General features: G+C 38.5%; 1 protein-coding gene across 4 annotated transcripts in view; it reads right to left on the reverse strand.

The window, feature by feature from the left end:
- bicral (BICRA like chromatin remodeling complex associated protein) overlaps nt 1-23732 on the reverse strand; it is a 72311-nt gene that overhangs the window by 10077 nt on the left and 38502 nt on the right. For 3 of the 4 annotated variants that reach the window (XM_043695715.1, XM_043695716.1, XM_043695717.1), the window contains 6 exons: nt 22047-22118; nt 15291-17279; nt 9489-9696; nt 7188-7309; nt 5988-6049; nt 4495-4643 (listed from right to left, as the gene is read on the reverse strand). In XM_043695715.1, the coding sequence (XP_043551650.1) occupies nt 4495-4643; nt 5988-6049; nt 7188-7309; nt 9489-9696; nt 15291-17279; nt 22047-22118 (2602 nt within the window). Of the gene's footprint in view, nt 1-4494; nt 4644-5987; nt 6050-7187; nt 7310-9488; nt 9697-15290; nt 17280-20997; nt 21088-22046; nt 22119-23732 lie in introns of all 4 variants that reach the window. The other variant, XM_043695718.1, reaches the window with a different exon arrangement.

The following is a 23732-nucleotide window of genomic DNA, read 5'->3' on the forward strand; positions in this document are numbered from 1 at the left end:
CAACATCGAGAGCCAAAGGGCCTGTTCTGTGCTGTATTGTTCTATGTTCTAAATGCATCATCAATATATCTTTCATAATAGGAGAATGAGCAGCAGTCATCTCTCTTGCTATCTATTTTCATTCAGAAAAAGAACAAGCTCTGCCAAGAAAGGCATCTGTCATCTACTTGGAGAAGCGCTGGTTGTGCAATTTGGCATATTTCCCTGCCGTTGCTAGAAAGGATCCAGTAGCATTGAAGTTAAAGGCTGTGGTTACCTTGACAGCCACGGGAAGAGCTGTTCGCACCATGAAAGTTTTATGAAGGAGATGTGAAATGTGAGGTAAGAGCGAATGCGGCAAGACTACTTCAGTGCAAACAGACCTCCCTTTTAAGTCTCCTCAGATCCTCTTCTTCCTTCTCTATAATCAGCACATAGACAGGTTTACCCAACAGGATATCCATCTTAAAAACTGTGTTGTTGAAATATAAATTGCAACTGCCACCAAGCCATCTCAAACAGAAAATAGGAAGCTGCAGAAAAATCAAAAAAATGCAAAAACCAAGCTATGCCTGAAGCCTGCAAGGAATTGATTGAATAAGAGTGCAGCAGCAAAATAACATTATCTCTCTTTTAAAGTTTTCTTGATTTTTTCAAAGGGTGTGAAGATTGTTGCCCATTTCTAATTGCCCTTGAACTCAGGGCAGTTAAGAGTCAGACCAGGTAAGGATGGCAGATATTCTTCCCAAAGGAAATTAGTGAACCAGGTCAGTTTTTAAAACAATAGCCAGTAGTTGTCATGGCCACCATTATTGTGACTCAGTTTACAAATCCTGATTTATTAATTGAATTTAAATTGCACCAGCTATTGTTATGGGATGTAAAACAGCGTTCCCAAGGCACCAGCCTGGGACTCTGGATTATTAGTCCAATGACATTACCACTATGCCACCATCTCCCCACCAAACTGCAAATGTTCAAAATGGCTAAAATGGCTGTAGTATTTGTTTCAAATCTGTGATGAACAACTTAACTGTGTACCTTATAATAGCAAAAAAGTATCAACAGGTAGTGCAGGATTTTACAGTGACCATCGGTGTGTTTTTTGGCAGGTTTGGGGTATGGGAGGGGATAGACACATAAAAAATGACAGGTAGCTAGCCCATGTTCCCACCCACTACCAACCCAGTGCACTGGCAAAAGTGGAAGGGCTTTTTTTTAAACCAAATTGATGATAATATGGAATGAAACCATGTACACCCTTGGGAGGTGACCTGTGAGCACTAGAGCTGATGTGCCACCCGAAAAGATGTTATCTCCCACCCCATCACCTTTGTGCCTCCTTTTCCTACCTCCAATACCCTCAGCCTTTTGCTCCCCTTCCTTTCATGTCCAATTTCACCCTATCCAAAATAAGCAAACTTACCTGTCTCCTGGGTCTATGCTCTCTTCTTCAGGAAAATAACTGCAGTTTCAACTGCAGTTACTATGTAAAATCAACACCTCAGGTGTTTAGGCTGCTGAAAGCGTATTATCATTGTAGGGTCCCATTTCTTTTTAATTGGTTGGTTTGCAACTGACATTTGTAAGGAGGTAGGGAGCAAATTAAGTGGTCAATTAATGGCCATTTAAGGACTTCAACATGCTAACTCTCTGGCAAGTGAGAAAAGATTCCAGTTTCCTAATTGAGAACCATGGGGACATGCCTAAAAGGTTCAGGTGGAGGAACAGATTGGAGGACAAAGGGATGGCTCCAAAAGTCATCCCATTACCCTTGCCTCCAACTCCCTAACATCCCTTCTCCCTATGATCCCTACTGTGACAAAAAATAAAAATACTTACCTTCTCATCACTGGATCCCCTGAGGAATAGGCCTTAAATGGCTGACTTTAGGATTCTGAAAATGCTGGCCTTTGAATGGTCAGTAGCTACTGGTGGCAAGAATATTTGCCCTTGCTTGCCTGTCAGCTCCTAATGAGTTGATAGGCGGGCAATAAGGTGAGTTTGACATAAGTCCAGCACGTTTTATAAGAAAAGGGAAAATTTTGCTTATACTTTGGGTACTTTAGGAGAGGAAGCTGCTCAAATCCTGCTCACCGCAATGTATGTCCCCGACCTTTCTCTGCTACCAATGCACCCGAACTCATATTTGGTTTTACAAAACTTAACTATAACAGTGAGCACAAAATTGAACAAGGCTTGAAAACAAGTCAAAGGCCACAATGCAAAAATACTTTGTGCCCACTTCTTCTGATCAGGCTGATACAAACTTCATGCCACTTCGTCATACTTGCAGCTAGCACTAAATGTGCTACTGATAAGCTACACAACTGAGTAGAGGTTGCAACATCGTGAGAGGCTAGTACAAGTTAAAATACTACTTAAAGCTAAACTGCAACTCATAAACATGTTATGGCTGAAGCAGATGCTGTAGGTCACCTTGATGGTAACTCTAATGTGAGGAACACATAATAATGGCATCTCATTCGAGAAAATGAGCTCCAGGAGTTTTCACCCTTGCAAAATGACAGCATTCATCCTTCTACCACTGCAACTCCAACAATCCATGCCAACCAGCCCAATCTATTCCCTCTCGTTCCTAAACCGGCGTTCTATGCTTAAAGCTATTTACGGTTATCTTGCAAAGTCATCCGGAGTCTCTCCCACTAAAAGCCAGGTGCTGTCCACCAAACATCCAGCAGCCATTGCATAAAACACACGGACAAACAAAGGCATAGAAGCACACAGAGAATGAACAAAGATGATCAGTTGACATTTATATGCAGCATGGCACAGCTTGAAAGATAAAATTAGTTTGGAATGTTTATTTTGTGGTGACTTTTTTTTCCATAACTTACTTTGTGACTAAGTAGACTGTGTGATATCACATTGGCAAAATAGAGTTGGATGGAGGTAAATAGGAATTGGGTTACGTTTCCTCACAGTGCAGTAAGATGACTTGATCAGACAATCCAACCAGAGATGGTCTTCGTTGTTACTTCTTCACTTTCCCGTCTACTCCTCCCCTCCTGTAGCTGGTCTCCATACTACTGGTAGCAAGAGCAATCTATTTGTGTTGGTGAAGTTTTGATGCACACAGACTACTGTGAATCTTGCTCTGCTAAATATGACAAGAATTCAGGACACCAGAATGCAACCATCTTGTCAAAGGGTAGCTTTTGCCACCCAGAAGCAAAACTCTGGTCATGAGGGCCTAAATGCAGATGGCGTAGTGGATGGCAACAGAATTAAGGTTTCATGGCTGCTGCTTGAACAGTTGCACACCAGTTCAACATAAGGAGCTGAAATGACATTCTGCAAATGTGCATGCAGCAGCACCCCGCATCTTTGGAAGATTGCAATCCACATGGTGCAACGTGCTTATACACCTGCTTCTCTCTGACAACAGAAAATGAAATGTTCTCAGCTCTCTTGGAATACAGAACATCTATGACTTGCCTCATACAAAAGGTCAGTGCAAAACTGTAAGATGTCACAATTAATACATGGTGGAAGAACCAGATGGAGAAACATTCATGGTCTTCAGAGCCAGTAACAACATTGTCCTTGTCCTGCATTGAGGCCGCAATAGCTGGCAGATTTCAGTGAAGATATCCCTAGTCAAGTGGAGACATCCAGCACACGATTTCCCCACTGAGGTTCAAGAAGGGGTCCTTCTAGAGGATTGTTTGTCCACCTCTTCCCTCTTCTAGTGGCTTGCACCTCTCTGTGTTGACCCTTTTCCTCCCAATCTGACTCATGCACAGGGGAAACGCAGGCTGCTGCACCATGTCCGGGAGAAGCCATTGTGTAGAATCCTGTGTAATTGTGTAAATTAAGATCAAAGTCCTTCAACACTTATCATACTCCTATTTAAACTCCTATAAACCTTAGCTACTTAACAATCATATAAAGCACCAAACACCTCTATTATCATAGAAACAGCTAACAAAAATCAGACAGCAACTAACTTAAATGTAGTTAATGATCCCTGTAAATAGCACTGGTCAAGGCATTTTCAGTCTGCAAGGTTAACAGAGGGCATTATTTGTGAGTACTGAGTGCCAAAATGGAAATGCTGGTCTCAAATCAGTACCAACGCTGACTGAAAGTGCAACTGCCTACCATGATTTCTTTCAGTAGATGCTCACTATGCGAGCACCTGCATATAAATGGCATCCAGCACCAGAAGGGTGCACATGTGCACATTTTTGGAGGAAAATGGTACTAAATTAGTTTCTTTATTTGCACCTCACTGCCTTTGTTTAAACTTTTATCTATCCGGATACAGACAATAAAGCAAATGCTAACTGTTTCACATTTGTTGCCATAAACTCCAGAAGAACCATACAGTTATAGTGGGTAATTAAGCAATCAGAGCACAAAGAACTTATAAAAGACTAGGAATAAATAATTCCTAATTTTTGCAGACTGAAATATTGCTATTGAAACCACATAAAAATATGAATTACTACTTTTTATACCAAAATGGTATTTATATATTCAAATATTTACCTCTCTGAAATTCCTCTTGGGAAGGCAGATTCCCTTGGAACACATGATATGGAAGAAGCCGTTGCATGGCATCCCCTAGCGAACTGAAGGGTGTTTTATAGTCAGGTTGTAGAACATTTCTTTGTTCTTCTTGTAATTGCTGAAGAATCCTTAAGTAAAAACATAAAAAGCAACGATCAAATGAGACAACTTGTTAATTTACAGTTTAAAAATAACTTGCACATTTATCTAGCCTATTTCAATGGCTAGAATCATTCAATGAAATGTACTGCATGATAGCTGTGTGCCTCCCAAAAAACTACTGACTACACTTTTTGCACTAGGGTAGTGGGTTTAATTAGGCCCATAGCTTTTCAAATATATATTGAGGAATGATGTGGTATATATTTATATTCAAGTTATGTTTCTGTGGAGAAGATTTTCATAGCTTAATTAATTAAATTGTTAAAAGAAGGGGGCATTTAGTACCACAATAGGTCTGCACTGAGACATTTGTATGAATCCAAACAGACTGATTGATTGAAGGTTTTGTCCATGCCTATTGGATATTTTTCTACAAAAAGTTACTAATATTAGTCTGACCTAGTTATGTAACTATGGACCCACAACACAAAATCTTGAGAACTACTAACAAGAGAGACATGCAGTTGAAGCTTTTTGGCTTGCAGTCTCAGGAATGAAATACAAAAATACCAAATCTCAGAGGCAGCAACAAATTAATCTACATGTGAAGAAGGTGTTGCTTGGTTACCAAGGGGACAGATTGGGAATGCAACAGGGAACAGTTAGAGTTAAGGATTTGTTTGAATCCAAACTAGGAAAATCACCTCCTTTGATTGGCCAAAGCCTTGCCATAGGGAAAGCACCAAGGATTAGATTAGATTAGATTAGATTAGATTACATTACATTACATTACATGACAGTGTGGAAACAGGCCCTTCGGCCCAACAAGTCCACACCGACCCGCCGAAGCACAACCCACCCATACCCCTACATGTAGCCCTTACCTAACACTACGGGCAATTTAGCATGGCCAATTCACCTGACCCTGCACATCTTTGGATGGTGGGAGGAAACCGGAGCACCCGGAGGTAACCCACGCAGACACGGGGAGAACGTGCAAACTCCACACAGTCAGTCGCCTGAGGCGGGAATTGAACCCGGGTCTCAGGCGCTGTGAGGCAGCAGTGCTAACTGCTGTGCCACCGTGCCGCCCACTAAGATTAGCTGTGCCCCAAGCTTTTTTATAGTTGAAAAAGATGCAATGCATGAACATGCCCTTTCCATTAGCAAAGGGATAAGAGAGGATAATGAAGGATATGCAGGAGACAAAGCCATCGAAAGCAGAGGCAGAGATGTGATGGAATAGAGCAACAGAAGCAATGACTTAAGAATGTGCAGTGTTGGCTCAGAAGAAAGACAGCTATAGAAAGTATTAGATAGGAATACACATGAACAAAATGTGCAGTAAACAGTTGAACAAATATACATACAAACTTTCTTTAGTAAGTTGCTTTGAAGCAGGTCTCTTCTGTCCAACATTTTGGCCTTCGAACTACAATGAAACAAACTAATGACATAAAACTATATACATGTACATCACAAATAATACAAGTAATACATAGCAACTTTAACAATATGTCGACAAGTATAGCCTAACCTATCTCCAAAAAGATCATAATACACTTGTGGCATTGTGGAACAGTTCACACTAATTTTTGTTTGCAGAATGCCACTTCAAATTACAGCTTTCTAATCCACTTGGAAACAATCAGTCAATCAATAAATAGATTTCAGTTTGCTGAACAATAGCAAACCAAGCTGGTGTTCAATGTAAAGAAAAAGCTCCTTTCTAATATCTGAATATTAAGCATGTTTGACTGAACTAGCTAAGAAGTTATTCAAGGTAGAATTTTAGACCTGCTCAGTTTACTGTGGTGTTTTGAAAAGTAAATACCAATTTATGGCAACTCAATCTCTTGAAGATATACCATTAGAGTAAATGAATATTTTCATATTGCATATGAGAAAATATTTAAAATAATTAAATAGTTCAAATTGTTAGCAAATTCACGATAATTTTAAATAGAATATCATTCTTTGCATTTTCCATGAATCTTTCTGACAACTACATTTTTACTAAACATCTTGTACAGAAAGAATTTTGCATATTTCTCACATTCAAAACTACAAAAGCAGATACATACGAAAAAAAAACAAATTACTTTTTGTAATATAAGGAGAATCCTTTCAATTGACATCTCATTTAATATTCTGATGCAAAGACATTGGAGCAATCCATAAAAATATTGTATTGAATGTGGCTTTGTAAATAGTGAAGTTTTCTTTATGAAGTAAGTTTTTAAAAGTTTATTCTAATATTGACACATCAACTATTCACTACATTTAAGCTGGTCTGCATGGACAAGTTGGACCGAAGGGTCTATTTCCGTGCTGTACATCTCTATGACTCTAAGCTTAACTATTAAGGGAAAAATATATAAAAGTTTTGTCATAATTTCACTGCTTCTTTTGGGAAGATTACTTACATATTCAATAATTATTAAAATTCATAATTGACAGCCACATTTTAAGGTACTGTATTTTGCTTAACTTATTATCAAGACAAGCTGATAGCATAACAATTGTAAAATTGCATCGGACGGAAAAACGACACCATAAAGGCAACTTACTTGTGAAATTTTCTGCATCTCTGGCTGTCCTAACATCTTATCCTGCAGTGAATGCAGCTGTCCCAAGTGTTGTTGTAAAGTACCAGCTGTTTTGTGAAGTTGGCTGTCATTCATTTGCGCAGCTGTAATATACAGAAATATAGAACACAACTTTGTAAAGTACACTTAAAGAAATAGTATCATAGAGCATGTTAAATTTGCTAATTTACTAAAGAAACAAGGCGTTTGCCTTTAATTAGTTGTTCAACTTATAACTAATCATAGGGAATTCTATTTCTGAGTTGATAAACTCTATACTGTACATCATTATAGAAAATCTCCAAGACACAATACAAAGGCTTCATATATATTTTCACGCAACTAATTTTAAAAATCTTAACGAAAACCTATACTTACCTCTCTGATGGTAATGTTCATTAAAACAAAATAAAATACATTATGTGCCTCAATTCTGCTGAAATTCAGTGTCGTGACAATAAGAGTCACATAACCTTCATAGCTGTTCCTAATACACCTTATGTTTAAGAAATACCGTATAAATGGATTTAAACAAACAGTTGCAATTCATTTGGTTCATACATGTCAAAAAGCATTCCTAATCTTTTTAGAAACAGTTGCTTTAGTTAGATACATGCATATTGTAACACGGAAGATGTTACTGCTGTAAATGGCTACATCTTTCTAAAGGCAATTTTTTAATAGATGTACTATTAGAAAGCAAGAGAAAACACTAGGAAAAGCCATTTTGTCAAACTTTTTCCTCAAATATGGATCAAAAAATGAATAATATTTCTTTTGTTTATTCTCCACTAAAGGAAAGTAAAAGTCAAAAAGACCTAATTCATTTTACATTCAAGTTACATTTAATAGAAAACTTTGACATAATACATGTGCCAAGACACCATGGGAGAAAGTACATTTTTTACTTATACATCCTACACAACATGACGTGACACTTTCAGGAAGTAAGAAGCCAAAGTATTTCACAGGAAAACCATTATCTGTCTTCATGAATTTTTAAAAGTTTCAGTTTGCTTTGACCTGATATTAGAGAGTCATAGAGTCCTACAGCACGGAGACAAGCCCTTAGGCCCAAACTGTTCCATACTTACCAAAATGTCCACCCACACTAACCCCATTTCCTTGAAGTTGACCCCTTTTCCTTCTAAAGCTTTCCTATCCATGTGTTTGTCCAAATACCTTTTAAATGTTGTTAATGCACCCGCCTCAAACTCTTCTGCTGGCAGGTCATTCCATGTGCATTAACACTTTCTGTGCAATAAAGTTGCCTCTCAGGTTCCCTTTTATTCTTTTCCCTCTCAGTTAAACTGATGCTCTCAAGTCCTCGATTGCCCAACCCTGGAATAAAAACTGAATGCATTCTCATTATCCATGCCTCTCATGAGGCATGATCTCATGATCCCATACATTTCTATAAGATCCTCACCATCATCTCCTACGCTCTAAAGAACAAAGTCCTAGTTTGTCCAACCTCTTCTTATAATAACTCAGACCATTGAGCTGTGACAACATCCTTGTAAATTTCTTCTGCGCTCTTTCCAGTTGAATAACTTCCTTCCAAAGCAAGGTGACCAAAACTGAACACAATACTCCAAGTGCAACCTCACCAACATCCTGTACAATCTGCAACATAGCTTCCCAACTTCTATACTCAACGCCCTGACTGATGAAGGCTAGTGTATCAAAAGCCTTCTTCACTGCCTTGTCTACCTGTGCCTCCACTTTCAGAGAACCGTGCACCTGAACTCCAAGGTTCCTCTGTTCCATTGTTTAGCTCCTGTTGATTTAAAAAGTGCCAATTATTTCCTTGACATGCTACTCCTTTGAATTACAATTGATTTGGATTTTGAATTTTATCCTAATTTCTGAATTTTCTACAATTTTTATCTTCAATCTACATTTAACAAATAATGTTTTCGTATACATTGTCTGCCCTTTTTTTTATCTCAGTATTATTGAAAAATGTAGCCAATTTGAGATTTCATGCAGACTTTGCAACTGAAATACTAATTCATGCTTTCTCTATTCAAATGCTTAATCATTTATTGTCTACTTCAGGCAATATGCATATTTTGCAAGTTTACAGCACTATCATTTATTTTACCCATATTTCTAGGTGCCTCATTACAACACTTTTACAGTATATTCATTATACAAGTACACCCTGTGTATAAAAACACAACAAAAAACAATGAAACACAAAAAAAAATGAAAATAAAAGGCGGTGGGTCTTGTTGCAATTTCCATCCATACAATTACACTGAAATTTCCCTTACTCACCCACACATGTAGTTTTGCTATGGATCCCTGTATTGCTCAATAAGTTGGGTATATGGGGCTGTTGTATGCCATCATTAGAAACAGAACTTGGCAGAGTCTGACTACCAAAGGGAGAAGCTGAAACTTGACTGGAGAGCTGCCCCAAGCTAGCCAAGGAGTGACTAGTGACTGATTGGTGTTTACTTGTCGCCATCATTTTCTTTGGAGCCTGCAATCATGTCGATGTATGAATAAAATCAGACACTGAATACATAGAAGCATTCTGTTAAGCAGTTCATACAAACGCACAACTTTGGAAAATAAATCAGCATACTAATTAATACATTTACAATTCTGATATATTAATTCATACATAAGCATTTTAGTAAATGTCTAAAACAAATTCTGGAACAGTCACAAAAAGATTTTTTAATCTAATCATGGTAATTATTTTGTTCTTGCTCCCACTCAACTTAAAAGAATAATAAATTTCAGTACATTAAAGCATAAACATACTCCAGAGAAATATTAACTTTTAAGTTTAAAAAGTCAAATCTGCTTTTGATATTTTCAAAATACTGTTTGAAAATTAATAATAGCACCACAATATATTTATAAAATTCAATAATGCCCTGAAACAGCCACAGAAATTATAATGCGGAACTAACTTGTCTGGTGCTTTCAATGTACAATGCACATCAATTTAATGCTGCCCATTCATTACTAGAGTTATAGTCTACAACACTAACTAGTAAGCCTCAGCAAGGATACAAAAATTGTAAGAGGCTAACGTGAGTTGAAGTTCCAATCTTCACAGATAGGAGAGGTATTGTGGCTGGAGGAGGTACTGGATTTCATTCTACAAGTAATTCTGACTGAGAAGAAGATGGTGTGTCATTCCACATTTTCAAACTTTGGCACTGAAGCCTTAGGGTTGAGGAGAAATATGCAGCATCCATAGGAATTGACAAGGTCAAAACCAAAGGACTAGGATGCAGCACTGAAAAAAGTTCAATGAACTCAAACAAATGGTCAAGGTCAGTGAATACAGCTTCAAATAGCATATCTCATCAACTACACCAGACGTAGAGGTTGCTGCTTGGTAACTACTAGGATATGGAGCATTAAATAATATCCAATCATGATTCTGAGCTAAGATTCACCTGACCTTCACATGTTTAGTAAGGTTGAATTGAATTAGGTTTATTGTTACATGTACTCAGTTCAGTGAAAAGTTTACAAGTCGCCACTTACAGCACCATCTTAGGTACAAAGGTACCTAGGTTCAAAATCTCAGGTACAAAGCAGAAAAAGAAAGAAACGAAGTTAAAAAAATTTAAACATTACAGCCCTTCTTACAAAAAAGGAGAATAAAACAAAGAAACATGGTCAAAAATCTCACAGTCATATCACGCAGCTTTAACACATTAGTTAGGCCACTTTTGGAATATTATGTGCTAATCTGGTCTTTCTTCTATAGGAAGAATGTTGTGAAACTTTAAAGGATTCAGAAAAGATTTACAAGGACGTTGCCAGGGTGGAGAGTTTGAGCTATAGGGAGAGACTGAATCGGCTGGAGCTGTTTTCCCTGGAGCGTCACAGACTGAGGGGTGACCTTGTAGAGGCTTATAAAATCATGAGGGGCATGGTTACATTAAATAGACAAGGCTTTTTTCCCTACAGTGGGGGAATCTAAAGGGCATAGGTTTATAGTGAGAGGGTAAACATTTAAAAGGGACCTAAGGGACAGAAGGTGGTACGTGTATGGAATGAGCTGCCAGAGGAAGTGGTGGAGGCTGGTACAAACAACATTTTAAAGGCATCTGGATAAGTATAGGAATAGGAAGTGTTTAAAGGGATGTAGGCCAAGTGCTAGCAAATGGGACTAGATTAATTTAGGATATCTGAGTTGGACCAAAGGGTCTGTTTCCTTGCTGTACATCTCTATGACTATTCAACTACAGCTACTTCAACTCAGCATACTGTATTTCCTGACAGAGCAAAGGTTCTCCAGCTTTGAAGACCTCAGCTAGAATATCATTGTGGCCACAGGCTTTTTTTTTTACTATGTCTAAATGCATTTTGCAGATCTTCCATTAATGCTGGTTCACCCACGGAATCCAACACAGGGTACTAAGGGATAGCCTGGACAGCATTAGCTGCTACTGTGGAATAATGATTCGTTATGAACTCTTCTTCCCTTCCACTTTCAAAGTGTCTTGCTCGGTGTCTCTCTGTTCATTCTCCAAGTCATTGCATTATTCCAATGATAGTGCCTAACACTACACCTATATTTGGGATTTATGATTTCTGAAGAAGCCTTACAAGTCAGGGCCAATTTCTTCAGCACCCATCACATTACTTCCTATATTACTTCACAGCTTAATAAATCTTAGGAGCCAAATTACAAAACAGAACCTTCAAGCTGAAACTCTCTGGATTACTATCTGAGCCACGGGCGAACTGGCATAGGGTAAATTAAGTTAAATGCATGGCTTAAAGATTGATGTAGGTGGAATGAGTTTCAGTTTGTGTGGCACTGGCACCAATAGTAGTGTAGAAAGGGGTTGTTCCAGTGAGATGAGTTTCACTTGAACTGTGCTGGGGCCATTGTCCTGGTGAATTGAATAACTAGGACTGTACAGAGAGTTTGCACTAATTAGAGGAGGAAGGGTTTGAGAGAGAGGGAATGTAGCCTTACAAAATAAGAGGATGTGGCAGCATTACAGGGCAGCTATTTTGACAATGACACTCAGAATTGTACAGGAAGGAATAGAGTGTATAAACATACAAAACGAGCAATAAATAGGGTCAAAAAGGGAAAACAAAATGTAAAAAGACAAAAATAATTTCTCTTTATTTGAATGCTCATAGAATTTGGAGCAAAATGAATTAATTAATGGCACAAGCACAGATTAATGGATATGCTCTTTTAACCATGACACAGATATGTTTACAAAGAGATCATAGCCAGGAATTACATATTTGGGGATATGTGACTTTTGAAAAGAACAAATAGGAAGGAAAAGATAGCAGGGTAGAATTGTTGGTATGAGATCAAATAAGTACAATAGCTTGACGTGATCTTGGATCAAAAGATGTACAATCCATTTGAGTGATGGTAAGAAGTTAAAATGGGAAGACACAGTTGTGAGTAATACACAGCTCCCGTAACAGTAGCTTTTCAGTGGGACAGAGAATAAATTAGGAGATGATGAGTGCATATAACAAAGGCAGTTAATCATGGGAGACTTTAACTTTCATGTAGCTGGGATAGATTGAGAGAGGAAGACATGTGAAAGAATTCACAGAGTGCATATGGAACAGTTTCCAAGAAAAATATCTTGCAGATCCAACCAGAGATCAGGCTATTTTGAATCTGGTAAAGGGACTCAGCAGCAAAAGTACTTGAAGAATAATGGTAGATGTTTAAGAAAATAATTAATGGTTCATAGCAAAGAAGGATTCTAAGAAGGCACGATTGCTCAGTGGTTTGCCCTGCTGCCAAATAGTGCCAAGGACCCAGGTTCAATTCTAACCTTAGGTGATTATCTGCATGGACTTTGCACATTCTCCCCATGTCTTTGTAGGTTTCCTCCATAAGCTCTGATTTCCTCCCACAATCCAAAAATGTGAAGTTAGATGGATTGGACAAGCTAAATTGCCCATAGTGTTCAGGGATGTGTAGATGAGGTGCATTAGTCAGGGGCAAATGTAGAGGAAATGTACAATGGAAACCAAAGGAACTAAAAGCCAGTAAGTCCCCTGGAATCTGATGGGATGCATCCCAGCATTAAAGGAAGTGAGTGTAGAGATAGTGGATGCACCGATAGTAATCTTCCAAGAATCCTTAGAGTCTGAAAAGTTTTAAAGGAGTGGAAAACTGCCAATGTAACAATTTTATTCAATAAGGGAAGGAAATAAATAACAGGAACTGTAGGCTAGTTAAGTTAACAACTGATATTGGGAAGGGATTTGCACAGCACAGGTCATTCTGCTATAACACATGTTTCGTTCGTGTGAATTGGCTTTATTGCGATTGACAAATTGTGGACATTGTTTGGATAACGCAAACTTTGTACTGAATGGGTATAGCAATTTTCTATTAGAGATCTTCTATAACTTAATATTTAATAGGGTTTCCATAGTGGGATTTTCTACAGCATGATGTTGCGGAGAAAGACAACTGTCATGTTATAGCATAACAACCTGCATTTAGAAATACATGATATGATCAAGTAGAAAGTCAGCAAGATTTCATGGAAGGGAAATCATGTCTGACCAATTTACTAGAATTCTTTAAGGAAGTAAGAAGCTGGATAGATAAAGAGGAAGCAGTAGATATAATATATTTAGATTTTCAGAAGGTATTTGTCAAAAGACCATTAGGCTACTCAATAAGGGCCTCCAGGCATAGGATGTAATGTATGAACATGGATAGAGGATTGACTAACCAACAGAAGTCAGCGAGTTAGCGTAATGGGGGCATTTTCAGGAATGACAATCTACAATTAACACAGTGCCAGAGATCAGTTCTGGGACCAAAAATATTTAGAATATATATTAACAACTTGGAAGAAGCAATGTACTATAGCCAAGTTTGCAGATGACACAAAAATAAATGGGAAAGCAAGTGGTGAGGATGACGCAGAGTCTGCAGAGGAAGACAGACAGGTTAAGTGAGTGGGCAAATACGTGGCAGATGGAATATGGGAAAATGTGAGGTTATGCGCGTTGGCAGAAAGAATAGAGGAGCTGAACATTATTTAAGTGGAGAAGGCTATGGAACAAAGGAAATTGGAGTTCTCAGGAATGAATCACAAAAAGCTAGCATAGAAATTCAGCAGGAGGATGGAAGGCAAATAGAATATTGGTCTTTGTTTCAAAGAAAATGGAGTATAAAAGTAGGGAGGTTTTGCTAAAACAATACAAAACACAAGGCAGACCATTGCTGGAATATGAAGAACATTTTTGGGCTCCTTGTCTAAGGAAAGATATACTGTCTTTGGAGGCAGTGCAGAGAAGGTTCACGAGGCTGATGCCAGAATGGAGGGACTGTCTTAGGTTGAGTAAGTTGGGTCTGTGCTCATTGAAGAATGAGCGGTGACTTCATTGAAACATAAAAGATTCTTAGGGGACTTGACAGGGCAGAAGAGAGTTATTTCCTGTTGTCGAAAAGTCTAGAACCATAGGACATTATCTCAGAATAAGGAATCGCACATTTAAACAGAAATAAGAAGCAATTTCTTCAGTAAATCTGCAGAATATTTTTGCAGAAAGCTGTCAAAGATGGATTATGAAGTATATTCAAGGTCAAGATAGATACATTTTTAATTAAGGGAATTAATGTTATCGGGAATAGGCAGGAAAATACAGCTGAGGATTATTTGAGAAAACATGGTCTAATTGAATGGCGGAGCAGAGTCCATGAGATGAACGGCCGACTTCTGCTTCCTACATCTTATGGTCTTATTAAATGTTTCAAATAAGCTGTGTTTGCAACAACACACAATAATTATCACATAGTCTAACAGGTAAACATTTCACAAACTCTATCAATCAGTCATCTGATAGAACGCTCATTTTTAAAGACAAATAATTTAATAAAGCACTACATAGCTTTTGGGATCTTTAAAAGAAAATTAAAAGATGCATGCGTGCATGTGGAATTTTGCACCAATAAAGTCAGCATATTATTGCACCTACATTGCAATGCTGTACTATGAGAATAGCTCAGGCAGTGATGAAAAAGATGCTTCCATAGTACAGTATTTTATTTCTTTAAAGATTTATCATTCACAAATTCAGTAATTCATCACTTACCTGGGAGTACAGAAATTGCTGTTGATTGCTGGTTTGTGTTATTGGCATGTCCGTCCGGCTGAAAACAACCTGTCGCGAGGGCTGCATTGCACCTGCATTTTGGTGATAAGGATTGGAAATCCGGTAAATTTGATTCATTCCCAACTGTTGCTGACACTGTGGTTGCTGTTGGGCAGACTGTACTGTCACAAGAGATTGCTCTCCCTGACAAACCATTACAATATTACCACTGGAACACGCTTGTGTGACATTTTCACCACCACTGCTTGCTGACATTACAGGCTGTACTGTAGACACGTAGCTGGAGCACAGAGAACTAGGTGTATTTGAAACAGCAAGTTGGTTTTGCATTGACCGTCCTCGGACTGCATTCTGCCCAGATTGCTTAAATATTCCTGTATTAATGCTTGAACCACCAGCAGTGGGTTGTACACTTTGAGTGGTTGGAAGATTAAATACCATCTGTGAAGCCTGGTGGAGTGGAACCTGCCCAGTAACTAGCTGCGATGAGCCATGGTTTGTTAGCAGCTGCCCTCCTGAAGCATTAATAACTTGTTCCATGCCACTTTGACTAGAAACCAACTGTCCTGCAGAGTTCTGATTATTCAAGAACTGTCCTGAAAAAGACTGGGTAGTCAACATTGTACCTGAAGAATTACGATTTGTTAAAACACATTCAGAAGCTACTTGGTTGGAGACCAATTGGGTTGGTACAGTTCGATTTTGAAGAATCTGTCCATTTGCAGTCTGAAGGTGTTGAACAGTTGAATTCATATTTAATGCTAGGCTGGTAGGAATGAAAAACTGGTTCTGGGATACAAGAGGCTCATGCTGCCCAATGGGAGGATGAATTATGATGTTTCCTGTTTGATTTAAAACTTGTGGTCTAGCAGACTTTCTAGTCACCTGGTGCTTTGCAATATTGACACCCAGTGCTGGGCCCACTGATGAACTCTGAGAAGAGTTTGTGGAGCAAAAAGGAAGGCCATGTTGTATTTGCTGTTGTTGTAATGCAACTTCATTTTGGAGTTTGAATGCTGTCTGCAATTCCAGGTTGTTGACATTGTAAACTGTTTGTTGTTGGTTCATTTGAGCGGGCTTAGGTTGAATGCTAAGTGAAATTTTCGGCTGACTTGGTACAGGGCCTCGCTGAATGATAATATTATGCAAAGGCAGTGCTGTTTGAATGTTATTACCACTAAAGTGAACAGACATATGTTGTGGTACCTGGCCAATATTAGATGTTCCATAGTAAGTGTTTCCATTAAGTGCTGTCACACGTCTCTGAAGCAACAACCCACCGGTTTCATTTAAACCAGATGTACTCAAAGACATTTGTTGCTGGTTAGGAAGAGATGACATATTGTAGCCACCTAGAGACCCAGGGTTTAGAGTTGGTGGTTGTCCACTGCTCTTCGAGATAAACTGAGACCCTTCAAGGTGATTAAGAGTCATTACAGGCTGCTGAGTATCCAATGAACTAATCAGCTGGATTGGTCCAATACCACCAGCTTGGTTGCTGCTGGGTACATGCTGAATTGCAACACTGTTGATGCCCATTTGTTGAAAAAATCCAGGCTGTACATTAGCTTCATTATTTACAAAGGGAGTTCGTAAAACTTGCTGCAAAATGGGAGCCGGTGTTACATTCATCTGCTGCTGTGTCAGGCCTCTTACTGTTGAAGTGCCAGAAGGTAATTGTGAAACCTGAGAAAAGGATGCAGCATGATGTGGAGTTTGAGAAAAGTCCTGGGTGGAAGTAATGCCAGCTGCCAAATCTGCTTCCTCCTGCAAGGTTTGTTGAGTGATATTAGCCTCCTGAAGAGACTTCTGCAGAATATCAAAAGGCTGGTCCCCATTTAAGTTCGAGAGAGGTGAAGAGGCATCCAGTTCCTCCAAAACATTAAGACTACTTGCTAATTGCAGTCTTGAGGATTCTTCTCCAATATGGTTATGTGTATCTTTAGTGGAAGAGGTAGGGTCAGCACTCTGAAAGATGGAAGTTGGAACATACTGTAATCATATGTTTATCAAATTGATACAAACTTGTCTAAAACAAATAATTGCACAATTTTGTTTCTTTTGAAAAGTTAAATTTTGGACAGATTACAAACATATTAGAAATAGCAAGAAGCAACATTTAATAGGATAAGACTTTCCAAAGCTGTTGGCCCATCTGTGGCTGAGTGAATGGCAGTTGTTCATGGCCAGACATTTGCCCACATACTAAAGATGGTATCATGAACATAATTTGGACTGCAATGTGTTTGGGTAGACTGCACCTTCAAGCATACTTCAGAGACCCCTCTCCTGCTTCAGTGGAAGTCAGGATGGCTCTTACCCACTCCATCAGACTTCAAAGTCTGGGAAGAGAGGAATAACAGATTGATGTTGCTTTTGTTATATTCCTAAGGGAATACAATATCCTTAAAGGGAATCAATCCCATTCTTTGTCTGAGACAATTATTGAATATTTATTAAGGTCTCACTGGAATTCATGCTGGTTGATAGCTAGTGATAATTCGGCACAGTCCAGAAACTTACCCACACTCCTAAAGTAGCCTTCATTCAACTGGAATTTGGGATGAACTAGAAAAATTGTGAAAACATGGATCCTTTTCAACGTCCAACATTTCAATATTGTGAATCTACCTAAACAGCAGTAGTTCAAGAGGCAGCTCACCACCACCTTCTCAAGGCCAAGTAGGAAGAGGCAATAAATACAGACCAGCCAGCATCACCTATATCCCACGTATGAATTAAAGGACCTTCAAATACCTGCTCGCCAGTTGGAAATATTTCTGTCTATTCTTAAAAAAAACTTTAATTCCATACAATTTAAATAACACTGTCTGGGAATTCCATTTGTAACTTGAAACATGCTCACAAGATTTGTGTTGCAGAGGTCACTAAGGTCCATAAAGACCAAGGAAGGTTTTTGGAGTTTAGGGGGGCTTCACTAGCTTCCAGATAGCTTCATGTATGCACAGTAAATTCAATACTGCTAAAATATTAAAGCCATCACAGTATGCTCATGGTAAATCTGATGAGGAGAACAAGAACATACTAACATCAATGAAACACCAGAGCCACACAAACACTTTTACTATTAGCAGATGTTCCATGTTGCATAAGGTAGACGATATGCTGTTTTCTAATCACCATGTTTAAGACCACATTTCTGTTAAGGAAACTATACATGATGACAGATTTTAAGAAACCACCAGGCCATTCTTCTTTTTCAGAAAATGTTGGCAATAGGACCACACAGAGTGTCCAAACGATCATATCTATGCTTCATACATCGTTTCAAGTGTGAGACAGATACTTCAATGTGACATTCGAGCATTAAAATATATTGCTTTTATATAAAGGTAGATCTCTTCTGTCATTCATAATTGAGGATACTGGGATGTGGAACTGGAGCAAGGCACGTACATCCATGGAGAAAACTGTAAATAGATTTTTTGAAGAAATTACCTCAGAAAACTGAAATAAATATTCTTTGAACAGCAAATAGATAAACAAATAAAGTAGTCCCACATATCAGAATTAAATAAACACATATCTGCATGTAATTTGGAGTAGCAGTTCTTTGCTGATATTGCCCTTCTAATTAGGACCTGGTTTTTTATAGCAAATTCATGGAATTCATCAAGTTTAAAAGGTCCTTGTTTGCACTTCTTCTGCTTTAACAAATAGCTCTGGAATCAAATTAAATGTACTTCAATTAAATCTTCTGAGTAAGCATTTAAACTCAAGTGAGTCAATTGTAGGTCTCCCTCTACACATGAATTGAATTGAATTGAACTGAATTATAGTGAATTAGCTTTACTGTCACATGTACTCACCTGATTACAGTGAAAAGTTTACAAGTCACCATTTATGGCACCACCTTAGGTACCAAGATACCTAGGTACAGATTCTTGAGTAAATAATTATTAACAGTAATGCAGTATTCATACACAACATCAGAGGATGGATTGCAATTTCTATACAACTAACCAAGCATGGATTATTCATTCAAGAATGATTCAAAAACAACTACAAGGTTAGCAAGTTTTGAAAAGATTTATAACTCAGGTTGAAGTTCTGGATGTATGTTTGCTCGGTGAGCTGGAAGGTTCATTTCCAGACATTTCGTCACCATACTAGGTAACATTTTCAGTGAGCACCTGAATGAAGGACTGGTGGTGTAGCCCGCTTTCTATTTATATGTTTGGGTTTCCTTGGGTTGGTGATGTAATTTCCTGTGGTGACGTCATTTCTCATGGTGATGCCACTTCCTTTTTTTTCCAGGAGAAACGAGACCCAAGTCAATGTGTCTGTTGATAGAGTTGCGGTTGGAATACCATGCTTCTAGGAATTCTCGTCCATTGTCCCCGTTTGGCTTTCTCCAGACGGATGTGTTGTCCTTCCTCATCTATATGTAAGGATACGAGTGAGAGTGGGTCATATCATTTTGTGGCTAGTTGATGTTCATTGTATCCTGTTGGCTAGTTTCCTGTTTGTCCAATGCAGTGCTTGTTACAGTTCTTGCAAGGTATTTTGTAGATGACATTAGTTTTGCTTGTTGTCTGTATAAGGTCTTTTAAGTTCAATGGCTGCTGTTTTAGTGTGTTGATGGGTTTGTGGGCTACCATGATGCCAAGGGTCTGAGTAGTCTGGCAGTCATTTCCACCGATTTCTGAGGAACAAACCCAAACAAGCAGACAAAACATGTCCAGAAACCCTAGCCCCTCTCCCCTACACAAAAGGCATCTAGGAAATGACTGCCAGACTATTCAGACCCCTTGGCCTCACAAACTTTGAACATATCCATCCTAGGACAAGCCAAACAGAGACACGGACGAGAATTCCTAGAAGCATGGTATTCCAACCACAACTCTATCAACAGACACATTGACTTGGGTCCCATTTACCACACCCTGAGAAAAAGAACAGGAAATAACATCACCATAGGAAATGATATCACCACAGGAAATGACATCACCAACCCAAGGAAACCCAAACATATAAATAGAAAGCGGGCTACACCACCAGTGCTTAATTTGGAGGCTCACTGAAGATGTTATCTAGAATGGTGATGAAACATCTGGAAATGAACATTCAAGCTCAGCGAGCGAACCTACATCAACAACTACAAGGTGCTTACAAATGCATGGTTAGATCTACAAATTATTCATTGGAATCTTTTTAGCATTCCTTTGTGAATTCAAGGTTTCGGCTTTTTATATGCGGACACCTCTGACAGAAAATTTTGTTACAGGTGTTTCAAAAAAGTAAAAGTTGCTTTGTAATTTATGTATTTCTGTAATTTATTAATTTATGTTTTCAGTATTTCATAGGTTTTTAAGCTTATGGGAGGAAGCAAAAGCATGATAATATAGAATTGCAAACGTACTTGGGAAAATTTGGCTCTCCTACTCCTGATTGGCCACTATTGTTTCTTGAAACTATTATATGGAGATATTCCTGCCTGCCTTGGTAAATGTTGATTGATAAATTTAATATTGGTTCTAATCTGATTTGTCAATGCTTGTTATGAATATAAAATTTAATTCAATTAGGTATATAGTAGCTCTAATACTTCATGAGTTACATCTGTCAAAGTAACCATAATGAACTGCTGCAGTGCATCTTCTAGATTGTACATGTTGCAGACTAAACATGCCAATGGATGCAATCCAAAATAATGCAATCTGACCTGGATGTTGTCAAGCTTCTTCAATACTGTTAAATCTGCACCCATCCAGAAAATTGTTTATTGGAGATCTCTGAAATTGAGCTCTGCCCACTGTGATTAGATTTGTACAGGTAAGGTAACGAACTTCTTGTTATAAGTATCAAACTATTTTTAAGTATTTAAGCTGCTTCATCAACAAATAATCTGCTTTCTCTCCTTGGTCAAAATATTTTTGCCTAACCTAAAACAATATTAATTCTATTTGTTGTGTTAACACAAAATTGAAATTGCGTTTTTTTAAAATGGCAGCATAGAGGTTGATTAGCCATTGAGGGAACGGCTGCACGACAGTAGGGGCCACCTTTTGAATAAAACATTAAAATGAAACTCTAGCTACCCTCTCTGATAGAAACTAATAGAACCATGCAATGGTTCATTATGGACTCTTTAGATCAGCAATATTTCCTGTAAGTATTATCAATTATCATCTCTAGCCTTGGTACAGTAGTGAGGTTGGACAATGATTTATTCAATTTTCACGAAGAAAACTTGAGGAGATTGCATCAAGCTCTGAGAACACTATGGGATTAACATCTGTATTTATTAATTGTGATTCCCATGTCATAGGATAACATCATTCATGGTAAACAAATTATAGAGTGTTTCCCACACCTGACATTCACCTTAAATGTCTCATGGTGCTGTGATAGCATCCCTATCACTGAGGCAGAAGGTCCAGACTGAAGTCCCAACTGCCATGAAGTTATATAATCACATATCCAGACAGATTTTAAAAAGTAACTATATATCTATTAAGTGCCATTAACATGGAAAAATATTCTGAAGTGATTCAGAGGGTCATAATCAAGACAAAAAAGGTAAGCTATAGATGGGTAAAGGGTTGGTCAATGAAGTGAGCTGTCCAAAACAATATAGAAAATAATAGAAAACTGAAAATGAAAAGGTGTTTCATTAGAACAAATGCAACATATCACATTTAGAATAATCTTATCATGATTATAATCCATATATATATATTGTAAAGAATTTTTTTCAATCTCAGTACTTACAATGGCATCAGCAAAAAGTGAATTGGAGTTGTCAATAGTGCAGGCTGAACCAAGCAAATCATCCTCATCTATCTGTGAAAATCAAAGATCCAATACTCAATTGTATTAAACATCAACAAAGTGGAATTACAAAAATAATTATATTTGGATAAACCACAGTAGTGATTATGAAACTAAATTTGACATTGAACCACATCGAGATAAAAGGACTGAAGTGGGCATCCGGTCAACCAGCATATTGATGGTGAGTGATTCGACAATGGTAATATCATTGATTGTCATGATGGAAGTGTGCAATCTCCATTGTTGGTGATGATTACTGTCAATTTTCAATCTTACCAATCCAAACCTGGATACTATGCAAGTCGTTTTGCTTGTGGGCATGGACTGCTACAATATCTGTGGAACTGAGAATAAAACAATCACAGTCTAGGTTTAAAGGAGGGTCTTAAAGCAGACAGAAGTGAGGAACCAGAGGAGTTTAAGGAGGGAATTTTGGAACTTAGAAACTTGGCAACTAAGGGCACAACCTTCAATGATGAAACTAAGAAAATCAGAGAGCTCAAGGGATTATAGGACAAAAGAGGGTTACAAAGATGTCAATTCGAGCTGATCAAAAATCTTGTGACAATTGTTTGAAATGTGATGATAAGCACTGCCTAGCTGCTCTGGAGCTTCACTCTGGCATATGCGTCTCTGTCACATTTTATGCAGAAGACGACAGTGGACTGAAAATGTTCAGGATTTACTGGTCTCTTTTTGTCTGAGCCATCATCTCCACGAGGTGAGTTTTCTATTTCTGAAATGATAACTCATGACACTAAAATAGCCCCCACACGTGCAGATAAAGCTTGTGATGTCAGCTGGTTGCAATAGACTACAGGAATCATCTGCACATACACCACTAATGGCACCGTTCCTTTGCCATACTCACATCACCCTACATTGCTGCCCAACCCTCTCCAACTGCCCACGGCACAGGGATAGGCCCTTTCTGGAGCCAGGTGTTCATGTCTGAGGGGTAGCTGCTCCCTCCATCTCCCAATCTGCTGCTCCCCCTCACCATCTCTTCATCCTGGTTGCAGGCTACCGATTGATGGCTGCTGGAATAGTGCTTCTGCTTGAACATCCCTGTTTCAGCCGCCATTCAAAGCCTCCAAAATCTGACCCCTGTTTTTCACACTCAGTGTGGGATATGATTCAGGCCATTGAATCCTGGATCACAGGAACCTACCAGCGGCACTAACTTTGATACTGGTTGCAGCTTTCCAAATTTTAAGAATAATGTCAGATGCTTTCTTGCACATGCATTCTTTTTGTACCACCTAGAGGTAATGGTTGCAGTAATCACATCCTACTATGCACCAAAAAAAGCATTAGAGGGAGAAGCAGCTTAATTTAGAAGATGAGCTATGGCAGGGCGGCATCAAATCCTATGAGCTTTACAGCGATTCAAATTGGGTTCCTCCCACATCTCCAACTGTTTATTGAAGTCAGTGATGACTTTCTCCACCTTTGTTTCCAATAAAGCTGTTCCTTTGCCAATAGGCCTGTTGCTTTAGTGATTCCTTCATACATGCCCCTAATATTTGTGTCTTTGGATAGTCTTGCAAAGTTGCAATTAACAGTTATTGGCATTCTGCCAAACAGTCTCTCAGTCTTCTCACTCTAGGTTAGCATGAAAAC

This window comes from Chiloscyllium plagiosum, chromosome 9 (assembly GCF_004010195.1).
Source record: "Chiloscyllium plagiosum isolate BGI_BamShark_2017 chromosome 9, ASM401019v2, whole genome shotgun sequence".
In the NCBI taxonomy this organism is placed as follows: Eukaryota; Metazoa; Chordata; class Chondrichthyes; order Orectolobiformes; family Hemiscylliidae; genus Chiloscyllium; species Chiloscyllium plagiosum.